The sequence below is a fragment of the Triplophysa dalaica genome, chromosome 9, assembly GCF_015846415.1.
Source record: "Triplophysa dalaica isolate WHDGS20190420 chromosome 9, ASM1584641v1, whole genome shotgun sequence".
In the NCBI taxonomy this organism is placed as follows: domain Eukaryota; kingdom Metazoa; phylum Chordata; class Actinopteri; order Cypriniformes; family Nemacheilidae; genus Triplophysa; species Triplophysa dalaica.
In genome coordinates, this window is record NC_079550.1 from 7,533,754 (window position 1) to 7,546,505 (window position 12,752).

At 35.6% G+C, this 12,752-nt stretch overlaps 1 protein-coding gene across 1 annotated transcript in view; it reads right to left on the reverse strand.

Moving 5' to 3' along the window:
* gbe1b (glucan (1,4-alpha-), branching enzyme 1b) overlaps positions 1 to 12,752 on the reverse strand; it is a 113,370-nt gene that overhangs the window by 84,920 nt on the left and 15,698 nt on the right. The window contains exons 2-5 of the mRNA XM_056756354.1: positions 9,092 to 9,261; positions 7,326 to 7,441; positions 3,222 to 3,347; positions 2,661 to 2,796 (exon numbers count right to left, since the gene is read on the reverse strand). Coding sequence (XP_056612332.1) covers positions 2,661 to 2,796; positions 3,222 to 3,347; positions 7,326 to 7,441; positions 9,092 to 9,261 — 548 coding nt within the window. The remainder of the gene's footprint in view (positions 1 to 2,660; positions 2,797 to 3,221; positions 3,348 to 7,325; positions 7,442 to 9,091; positions 9,262 to 12,752) is intronic.

Genomic DNA, 12,752 nt, shown 5'->3' on the forward strand with positions numbered 1-12,752 from the left:
GCCCTCGAAAACACCTCTCTCCGCCCTCCATCCATGATGGCACTAATGAACACTTCACAGGGCGGCTAAAGCCTGTAAACAGGGTGTTGACCTACTCAACAGCCTCCCCGAAACATTGGCACAGAGACCAGCGGCTCATCATCCACATGGCGGGTCTGTCAGGTTAAGCAGCACTGCAGATCGGATACTTCGTGATGAAGGAGGAACACTGGCAGATAGAGCGTCACCCCCTCGCTGGATGAAAAAATAACTTCCTGCATACATATCGAAAAGGATGAAGTGCTTTGCCGAGTTGCTGCCGAGGGTGTATCTTATTTTAAGCTTCCCACACTTTTATCAAGTGCACTGGAACATCGGACTGAGAGTAAATGCTAAGACAAATATTCAAATGTAGCAGCGATAGAGAAAATATAAATGTTGAATAAAAAACAAAGATAAAAAGCCAAGTTCATTGATCAATATTGCATTTGTTTACCAAACTATTGGTAACGTCTCCTGCATATCAGATAGTTCAGTTTCAGAAGAGATCTCAACAATGTCACAAACTGAGCTAAATTGGTCAAGGATCCAATCGATAATCAGTATTATTGAAGATTTCAATATGAATTGAAACATGTCAAATTTACCCAAATGAAGATGATTTTACCTCGAGAATCTATATTTATTTCACACATTTGTACTCTTCATCGATTTGAACAGTAAGTCTTATTTTTTCTGTTTTTATTTCTCCTGGGGTAATCAACTTATTTGACTCCAAGGCCCCCCATTGCATTCAGCAATATTCAAAGCCCCCCTTAACAAAAACTCAAAAGTTCAAAAAGAGTTTGACATTAACTAAAAAATAAAGTTTAGTTATAAAATTTGCCAACACTGTTAAAGAATAGCTGAGTCAACATAAAATAATAAGATACTCTATCAAAAGCATGTTTTTGAGTTAACTCAACAAACAGAGACTTAAGGTCACCCAACTTGTATGTTTAAGTCATTAGTTGTCACAACATATTCAAGTTTACCCAATGAACAACAGAGCAAAATATTTCTTGATTGCTGAACATAAAGAGAGAATATAGATTGGTTATTTAAAAATAAAGAAATGTGTTTGCCTTTTACTACCATTAGACATGTTTTATAATAACTGCGTAACAGTTCATGTTGAGTGCATTTATACTGGTTTTGCCATTGTGTCATGCACTTACAAATCAACATTGAACACACAAACCTCAACTATGGTAACAATCAAAAACATAATTCATTGAAAATTCTCTAAACACAACAGATAACTAACAGTTACAGCAATACTAAAGCATAAATTAAGCCAGCAATAACTAAAACTCAGCTTTAAAAGAAAACAAATAAGAAACACAGAATTGAACATGCTGCAATGCTTGTTCAGAATACACAGTTTTGTAAGTTGGGCAAACTTTTGACGCATTTTGGCAAAAAAGTCCGGTCAACAAAATAATCTTTATAAGAAACACGTTGAAATGCAAAACAATTATTTGACTCCCCCAACTAAAAATTGTATGTTCAAGTAACTTATTTATCTTTGTAGGGAGAACATTTTGCAAAGACGGATGAAATAATATCTTGCTCATTTAGCCCAATTTTAAATTTAGTCAGCATTTAGTCCCCCTTGTCGGCCATGGCCCTCCTGTTGAGAACCACTGTCCTAAGCAATGTTAGAAGAAACATTTAAAACTAAATTGATACATAAATGAAACACAGCCGAGTGTTCAATAAATTGTTCCTATAGGAAGTGAATCATCTGTCATTCTTGTTTTCCAACGAAGCATGAACGCAGCACAGTGTTACAATGGTAAAATCTTATTCATATTTCACAAGAAAGGTTTTGTTTAAAAGTAATCGGAAGTCACTTTCATTTATGTTTTACCATGTTTTACTCTGTTTTCTATGATACTTTAAGATATTATGACTTTTGTGCAACAAAATTTTCAAGTGTCTAGTTAAAAAAATACCAGAATTATGTAAATAGAGTATATGGTTTAAGAGCTGCAGGAGTTTAAATTTGGGTATGTCGTTTTCAGAAAATGCTCAAAAATAGGGCGACTTGTTAAGAGGTTTTAAGTACCTGCACTACATCATTATGCTGTTAAATGTCTTATTGTAATTGTTTTAATTTCGTAACGTTTTTTTTCATTCTGTATAATGAGCTTTTGTTATAGTTGATTGTTTATTCATATTTTACTGCTTATCTTACATTCATTTATCTTTATTGTCTTTAATTTATAATTTCTCAAGGCTTGTCTTTCATAGAAATAAGGATTTCATTTAACTAAAAGTTGAAAAATATGTTGTTTGATGTGACATGAGAAAAATAAACTAAAAATAAATAATATTTCATAATATTAATACTATCAAAAATCAAAGACATATTTGTCTTCATTATTAGTTTTGATTTTCTATATGTTTGCTGTTACACCATAGGTCATATTTATGGTTCATTCGTCAACTACTCTAAAATAAACAAACCAATAAAAAAATACACAAGCATTACAATACAATAAATAAAAGGTTTATATTATTATGATACGCGGTATCTTGAAATTGATGTTAAAAGCTCTTTTATATCAGTCAGTTCATTGCAACTCTCTAAATTAAGTTGCTTAAGTTAAACTTAAGTAAATTAAGTTGTTTCTCACCAAGATCTTTGATCCTAGGAAGCACGTTGAGTGTAAAGTTTCTGTAAGATGCCACTTTGCCCTCTGGAGAAGCGATCCCGACATGAGACTCATAGATCCGTAAGCTCCTGGGCTTCAGCGGGCGAGGGTGCTTGTGCTGGGAAAGGGCAGGAAAATATATCCGTGAAATGATTCTCCATTCACATATTTGGAACATACTGTATATGCCACAAGTGATTTGTGAAACATTTGCATAGCGATATTACTAACGGTCAAAGGGCTTTAACAGGCCTCTGCAATTCACAGTCTACTGTCATCACTTCACATCCAATTTAAATCTACCAGAAAGAAATGATTTTGATACAAACTACTCATGGTGCATTTATGCGGGCTCCTTTTACACCTAAATGGATTTGCTTCACTTATGAGGAATATTCACATTTTATTCACATGTACTTGGGTCATTCAAGGTAAATATGCATTGCATGTACAAAGTTATTCTTAAATAGCAACAGCAGGTTTAAAGGTTGAGCTCCCATGCAAAATAAAAGGTTGATACGCTCAGGGGGAATAATCACTTACAATGTAAGGTTGAGGAGGGTCCCAGTGTACCCAATCGTAGATGAAGGACTTCTCAGGCGTGGCTACATACTTTGCCCAGGGTGAGATTCGGTACAGCCGATCACCTGCCTTGGTGTGAACAACCACCTGGGAAGAGAGACAAACACCGGGCGGGTCACAACACAGGCGCAAGCAGGATGGCGGGTAAATCTGCTAAGAGAAAATGTGTTTACAACTGTCGGAAAGTGGGGATAAAGGGCCAATCTGATGAAAAAAGGTCACGATGTACAAGCGGAAAGGGCGCTTGAGTTTAGACCGACCGCTGGAGGTGAAAGAGGAGGAAAGAGGTTGTGCTGAAAAAACAAAACCTTTGAAATCATCCGCTTGGGTTTATCGGAAAACAATTTGCGCTGACAAAGTGATCTGCATCATCAGCTTTTGTAAGTTATGGACGAATTATTTTTAAGGGGGAAACAGCAAGAATTACCGAACTGTAAATGATCGAAGGCAAACTACACATGGCAATAAAAGTGCATCGATTCTGAACACGCGAGCTTGGGATTTGCTTCATAGGCAAATACATACAAACATGAAAGAGTCACATGAATAATAAATCAAAAGCTTTCTGTTTTTACCAATTATGTATGCTCTAGATTATGCAACTGTGTATATGTTTGCAACATTCAACAGATTCGTTTTTTCAACAAAATAAAATTCATAATTTACCCACTGTCCTTTAGACTACTGCAACAAACAATATTTAAAGAGAACATACTGTTAAAGTTGTTATTCACTCAAAACAGTTCGTCCGAATCAGTAATGACATTTATTTTCTTGTCGGCAACGACATTTCATGACTTGTGTGAAACTCGACAGCCCCTGGTCACTGTGCCACTAATATTTAGTATATTCTATGTTAAAAAATGTCTTTATTTCTGACCTACCTTTCAATGTGACTGAAGCTTAAAGCTGTTAAATAAAGCTTTTTTTTATTAACCAGAACACAGCAACAGCATCAATGACCAGAAACGGAAAGGGTCATTTAATCCATCCTACACATACTATTGGCATATGTAATTTATAGTCTGTGCAAAACTATTCGCTTCCAGATAAGGAAAACCCATTCCGTATCTTGGGTTTAACTACAGAAGCAAAACATCTGAAAGGACATTCAAACAGCTTTATTTACATTTATTGTCAGAATGTGTTTTTTTTTTCTCCTGTACAGTTTTGTGACAGGAGTGTGAAGGACAGAACATGATCTCTGTTGGTTGAGCACCGTTCAAAACTCAATTGGAGATTCATCTTGCACTCCAGTTTTATGTCCTATTACAACCTATTTCATGAATATGCAGAACTGTAATGTAAAGTTAATGAGGTTAAGAAAATGAAATGTAAATCTACATAAGTTTTCGTTACTTCCTTTTGGTTAAATATAAACATCAAACAGTGAGCTAGTACATAAAAATCTGTGTTAAAAGCTGTCTACACTACTAATGACTCATAACTGGAGCCGTCAGGTCATATTTTGCCGGCAATGTAAGTTTGACTTCTTCCCAGGTATTGATTTAAAAGTGACCTAAAATTTTATGTTTCAAACAGAGATGGCGATATAGAGGCAAAAGTTACAGATTGCATTTCATTACATTCAGATGCATTCATTTAGCAGACACTTTTATCCAAAGCATCTTACAAATGAGTTAAAGTTTTACATTTTGAGTAAAAGCTAGAAAATTATAAATAACAATCACTAATAACATTTTATTAAAAATGCAACGATTCTAAATTTCTCCACCGACAGCCGATTATTTAGAGTGATATTTGAAGATGCCTATTCTGAAGATTTAATTAATATTTCTCTTTCTGAATGTTATATTCATGCAATGACTATTAATATTAAACATCAAACTGGTTATGTTACTCAACATTTTCTACAGAGCACGAATTCATTGCATTGTCCTGTTCTCTTTTCTTTGACAGGATATATCGGCTGTGATCATTGGCTTTTTTTAAACTATCGGCCAACAGCCCCTAGTGTGTTAAATAGCTTTTATCGACCAAAACTGATTATTGGGCGATATATCGGTACGGCTACATTTTTCAGCTTTAACACACAGGGTTTCTGCCAATCTCATATTAATCTTGAGTACCTATAGAGTAGTATTGCATACGTCGTATCTTCGAAGAGTATTTAGTTTTATCACATTTATAAAAGATAGATACAGCTGTACGACTAAAGCACATTGTCAACAAAACACAGACATCAGTTTCACCCATCGCATGCGGTTCACGACCGGCATCTTTTAGTTTAAATTATGAAAATGTATGCAATTGCTTTAAGTCTTGTTTTTAGCAATAAAAATGATCAATTTAATTTAATTGTAATTTAATATATTATAATGATAATTACATATCATTACATATCATTACATATAATTACATATAATGATATAACAATAATCTATGACTATGACCAACGTTTAAATTACACATATAGATATAAAGGGTAAAATAAAATTTCATTTTTCACAATGCCATTGCCCAATTGCTGAATCTCCAAACAAGTGCAAGAGAACATGCACGTGTCATATAGTCTTAAAGTCACACTCCTGGTTGTCTCACGCAGTCACGCAACCGTCAGTACATTTTAGCCAATCGATAGCGGACCATCTCTCTCCATTCAAATGTCTCCCCGGGGAGCTCTCTATCCAGACTCTCACGTACTATCACATACTCTTCTCCCAGCCAAAAAGCAAATGGATTGCTGGTACCTTCCATAAGCTGCCAGTGTGAGGTAATGACCGGTCCATTGGCACCTACAGGTGACCCGCGGTGCGCAGTCCCAGTGGGGCTTAATCATTAGCGCCTCTTCTCCCGAGGACACGGAGAATTGCCAGGCCATCACACCGCAGGTTCGCCAGTTTATAAAATCACATAGAAAGGACGTGAGAATGGACAGACGCTGAGCCAGAAGGGCTTAAGGAGAAATAGTAGAAAATAGCAGACGCGCAGTGCCGGGTGGAGGATAAATGGATAATGATAAAACTCTTACTGTAATAAATGGAGTTCATTTAATGTCTGTCACTTTGCTGTCTGGTCAAATTATAGATTAAGGGGATTTTATCAGTTTTGTAAGACCAAAATCATTTTGAATTGCATAAAACATCTTTTTTTTTTAAAGCAAGGTCGCAGCGTTACGATAGGAGTCTGTTGTGCGAATCAAAGAGAAAAGGAAAGTCTGCATATCCAACGACTGGACTCATTTGTTTTTCAGGAACATAATCGGGTTGACACTCAACTCGGGGGCCAGAACTCGGGACAGCGTCCACATCTGGTTCTACTTGTGTGTGGCCTTACCCAAGGAGACAATGAGAATGAAGCACGACCTGCCCGGTGAATGCCACCGAACTGCTATTATTCACAATAGTGTCTCACAGCATAATAGACACAATGTGAAACACTGAACATAGTGACACAATACAGAATTTGTGCAGAAATACCGACAGATGATGTCATCCTGACGGGGAAGCTGTTTAAAAGGCAAAGCAGGTTGTCGCGTTGATGAAAAATGAGAGACAAATGCTGCATCCGAAATCGCATACTTGTGACAGTACACACTGTATTTAAATAAGTAACTACTTATAGACATTAAAACCGTACGTTCTATATAGTATTTCTGGGAGTAGTATGAATACATTTCGGACATATTGCGTCCGCCATGTTTTATGGTCATGTGACTCGTTTTTTCCTCTCTATGGAATAACATTAATAAATGAAACAAGGTCCGTTTTGATTCGATGTGGACTTTAATTGAACATACAGTCCATAAGTGAACGAAGAGCCAAAGTGCACTCCCGGGACCGCGCTTTAATTTGTTTAAAATTAAAGCACGGTGTTTCAAACCTCATGGGTGTGAAAGTACAAATTAAACTGCAGTTATTAAAAACATATGCTGTTGAGGAGCAACAAATGGTAGGAATGTTGCAGTCGTCCCTTTAACATTGACACGTTATCCATAAACGGGTGAATATTAAATTCATTCTGTCAGCGAGTGAGGGCTTCATAATACCTCAGAGCATCATTCACACTAATGAAGTAAACACAGCAGCTAATGCGTCTGCTCACCTTCAGCTTGGAGTTATGACTGACAGCAGGTGTTGAGTCCTGCTTAGGGCGTATGTGCAGTTCCCATTTCCCAAACTCCTTCTTTTGGTAAGGATGCGCAAAATTATCCCAGCCATCTATTAAAGCAGAAAAATACAAGCTTATTGCCACGCAAGTACAAAGAACACATTTAAACTAGAATTCAGAAGTAAACTTTTGTATCCGGTTATCTCCTCAGGAACATTTATGCTAACGTTATACTATATTTATGCTTTGTGCCAATTCATCATCATTTATTCACCCTCATGTGATTCAAAACCTGCATATGAGCCTTTCTTCTGTGAAGCACAAAAGAAGATATTTTGAGAAATGTCTCAGTGGTTTTGTCTCCATAAAATGGAAGTCAATGGGGTCAATGTTGTTTGGTTACAAACGTTTTCAAAATATCTTCCTTTGTGTGCTGCAAAAGAAAGTCGCACAGTTTTAGAATGACTTGAAGGTGAGTAAATGATGAAAGAATTTACATATTTGGGTTAAAGGATCCCAGAATCACTAAGTGTTAATAGTAACTCTTCCCTAGTTGCTAATTCATGGATAGCATTATGCATTCCCTCTGAAATAATTAATACAAATCATTTGCTTATTTAAAAGCAGTGTAAGTCAAGGCCTGTGATCAAAGACTATAAAAATGTGGCCTGCAGTATGTAAAGTCTGGTTCATTACTTCGACACCAAACGTACACTTGCTAATGACTGGATGGCAAGTATACAAATAATTTTTGCATTCTTGCACTTTGTTGGCGAGAAACGATCTGCCAAACTTTTAACAAACAAAGTTTTAAATGAAAGGCCTATAGTGACCTCAGACTGCATTCTGTCTTGTAGGCTTCTCAGATAACCTTGAAGGGAATCTTCTTTTTTGTTTTAAGCTGAACACAATGTTCTTTCAGCTAGTTTAAGATAAAAAAAACGCTGTCAGAGAGAACAAACAGTCAAAAACCAATTGACACAAGTTAAAGATGAATAGACGGCCCTGGGACTGAGTAGTCTTGTGCTGTAAAAGAGTTTTATGATTCATGAATTTTGCACAGAACTAAAGGTTGACAAAACTTTGCGATATGTATTATCAACCAGCTTATTATAGGTTTTCTGTCTCTTCTAAAACGCTTTAACACAAAAACTGACAATATGAACAATCCTAAAGAGCGTTAAAAAGAACATCACCGTGTACTAACAAATGATGACCTGTAAACCTTCTTTTCTTTCTTCTGAACACAAAAGAAATGTTTCGCTATTATCTGGCCACACAATATGATGATACTGACTAGATATTGGGCTTTCAAACCGCTACTGTAATGTCAAAAGTACCATAAAACTAGTGATGTTTTAGGTTTGAAGTCATGTATATCGAATATAACATGACCAACATTACATACAACAGCGCTATAGTATTTTCATTGAAGATGGATAACACAAAGCTACAGTATGAAGACAAATATGGTATATTCATATTTGGTAAATATTCATATGTTGCTTTTTTGTCAAGTTAGGGCTTAAAATGCCTAGTCCCATTTACTTTTATAACATGATAAATAGCATATTCTCTATTCAAAAGCCCAAATAAATGATAACATGATTTTCATGTTTGTGTCAATTTGACCAGTACAGAGTCTAAAATAATTTGAAACCTCACATACTAGAATCATTTTCCTGCCAATAATGAGACAGTACACAATGACTTCACTTGCTGTCTGAAATGTTGAACAGATTGAACTTTTAAAGACTTACTAAAGTCTCCGGCTAGAAACAGGGCCTCCGCCGCCGGGGCCCACTCTTTAAAGATGAGGCTGTTGTCTGGCATCCGCTGTACGCCGAAACTCGTGTAGCTTCGTGTGAACTGATCAAAGCCTCCTTCGGACTCTTCGAGGAGTGTGAGCTGTTTTTCAAACAGCCCGTACCTTTAAAAACAAAGAGAGCAGGCTGTTAGTTATTCACAAGTGAGATTGATGATGAAGAAATGTGTAGTAGTGCAAAAAAAATGGGACTTGTTCCAAAGATTTCAAGATGCGTAACAAGTGTTATTAATAAGTGTTAACCAGTGGTGGAAAGTAGCGAATTACAAATACTCAAATTACAGCAATTGAGTAGTTTTTGTCAGGAATTGTACTTTATTAAGTAGTTTAAAAGCAGTGTCCTTTTACTTGAGTAAATTTTTGTGCTGTATCAGTACTTTTACTATGTATTTTTCCTCACAGTGTTGTTGCTACTTCATATGTTTAATTTTAATGTGATTGGCTAAGGAGAATAATCAGTCCCGTCACGTGACCAGTCCACTCAAAACGCGCATAGAAAACTTGCATCACACAGAATTCAAGACATCTGGAGGCAAATTGGTTTAATCATGGAGGAGAACGAACGCCGTATGTATCACACGCCGGCTTTGCACACTTGAAAGTCAATGCGGGAAAGGTACACAATTCGAAGGCTCGTCCGAGATATGGAGAAATATTGAGTTCCTGACTGTATCACTCCGTTCGCCAAGTTTCATCCAAACGGCAAACGTATATCATGAGATAAATTGTCCTTCACTCTCCAAAGTCTCTACATCAAGTTATCTGCCCTTATAAGTGAGTAGGGAACATGTGCGATTGGAACGCATCAGTTTCTGGCAAAGTTCGAACGATTCACTTAAATATGACGTCATTACATCGTAAGAAGCCACCAGGATTACTTTTATGTTGCCTCTATCTGTATTTAAAACTTTTAAAGACATGAACCATGAAAAACCACGTACAACTGTTAAAAATCTTTATTGTTCTACCGAAGAAATAATCTCTGATGGCTTGAGGTTGAGTAATTGATATCTCCTCTACAGATATGACGGTCAATGCTAATCCAATGCAATTAAGGTTATAAATGTTATGTTTTGCATGCAGTATTTGGGGCTCTTATATATTTCTGCATTGTGGGGCATAGTACACATGATTGAACAGTGTTGGAATTGCATAAATGGTTTTAACTGGAAAACTGAGCTCATGATAGACAGACAGAACAACACTTTGAATGGTTATTTTGTCCGAGTTGTATCCATTTATAAGCTTTATCAATAAGATACATTTACATTTAGTCATTGAGCAGACACTTTTATCCAAAGCGACTTACAAAGAGTTTAGGAAGCAATAAGCGATATGTCATACAGGAGCAATAATGCAATAAGTGCTAATACAAAGTTATTGGTTTCAACAAAAGCTAGACCACTACCTGTTGAGAAAGAGAGAGGGTTAGTGTTTTGTTTTTGTCTGTCAAGTATTCACATAAGAGATGGGTTTTAAATATGTGTATTGTTAAAAGTATTTATTTTCTATATAAATCTCCAAATTTGATTATCAATAATTATTCTAAATTTATAAAATAACCCCGCTTAAAAGTACGAGTGACTAATACTTGGAGTAGTTTTTGAGAAGAGTAATTTTTACTTTTACTCAATTACTTTTTTAACACCAGTATTTTTACTTGTAATTGAGTACAATTTCAGCAATGTAACAGTACTTGTACTTAAGTACAGTACTCTTTTCCACCACTGGTGTTCACAGTCTTTCTTACAGATTTTAGAGATTACAGATTTCATAGGACTTTATGTTTTATAATGGTGATACAGCTATGAGCTGTTTATTTTTAGCTCAAGTGTTACATAATAGAACCAGCTGTTGTTAGCACCGATGCCAGACTTATCATTCACTTGCTGCTAAAAATGTATTGGTGAGCGTCCAAGTTGCAAATAATAAGAAAAAATGACATGAAGCACCGTTGATTGTCGGGGCATTTATTTCATTAGATTATCCAAAAAAAATCTCGAAGCATCAACTGGTAATGCAATATACAAATCCATTTACTACATAGGATTTTGGCCTTACCACCCACCTTTTTCCCCTCATAGTCAAACTGCTGAAAATGAAGCATACCATCAGATAGAAGTGTATGAAGCAATCATCTGATGTGATAACAATGACCTGCAGCTTTGAGGATTCTGTGATCTTCAGGCACTCATAGACCTCAAACTCTTTGTCTCCATCAACAGACTACTTACAAATCCCTTTGCTCTCTAAAACGGCACATCAACACAGAGCATCTCATCATGAAGACACATCGCAGATTATCTTCCCCAGATAATCAAGGGAGTTCGGAGTCGGTCAACACCTCCTTGTTTGATTCTGCACGGCTATTACAGCGATTAAATCCAGATGTTGTCCGTATGTGGAAACAGGGAAAATACTAATGAGGAACAACACACTACTAACTAGATTACTGACTACTACAGCTTCACATCTAAGAAACAGTTTGCTGTTAGACAACGTGCCCAAAATCAAAAAAATATTTGTGTCATGTTTAAAAGTAAAACAATCTGTCTATATTTTTATATAACATACCATGCTTGAGTTGTATCCAAACTATTGTTTTAATAAAACTATTCAAAACATTTTAGTTCATTCAAATAAAAAATAAGAAAATTAGCAATACACTTAAATCTAAAATGCATTTAAATACAAAAACATATTTATTTCTGATTATTAAATAATAGTAAAATTATCATTTTGAACAAGAAAAATACAAGAAAAATACCAATATTAAAAATATTAATAAAACCTAAAAAAAATAACTCCGTTTTTAACTTAAAAAAATTGACTACTTTTGAAATTTCCAATGTTGATAGAAATTATTCTGTATACTGATATTTCTTCTTTATTTTCAATCACATTTGCATAAAATCTGCAATCCTGATAGATACATTTTATCTACATTTCGCACGGTACTACTGTATATGCATTCATATTATGAAAGCAGCCCCCTCCCAAATGCCCCTAAATATTACATCTGTCGGTCTTTATATTCTTAATGGATAAAAAAAAATAGTTTTGGGACATAATATGAAATATTACAAATTCGCAGATATAAAAATAGTTTTCAAGCTAAACAACTGGCCCTACTGTCCATTTCTTATACCGAGTTTTGACAGATCTGGCAACCACGATCCATGCAATGGTTTGTTATTTGACATTTCTATTGTACTGTCTGTACTGTAATGTACTCCTTGCTCTCTATACATACTCTGAATTGTGCATTTATGTCCAGTAATTAAAAGTCGCTGCCATGTGATTGTTGAAAAAAGCTGTACCTAAAACACTTTCTACCCGCACCGTGGGCATTGTGTCATTTAAGATGTGGTTTCATTGTGCTCTATTCTAATGAAAGCCTTTCTGACAGTCACATCATTGTGAATAAAAACTTTTAACTGAAAATGGCTGTGACATTCAACGGCACAAAGGAATATTCTGCGTAATAAAGAACATTTAAAAAGGAGAGAAGACATTTCAGATAGGATAAAAAAAATAGCAAAACAAAAAAATACAATGCATTCTATATCTACAGACAGGGTATTGTGTTCCAGACA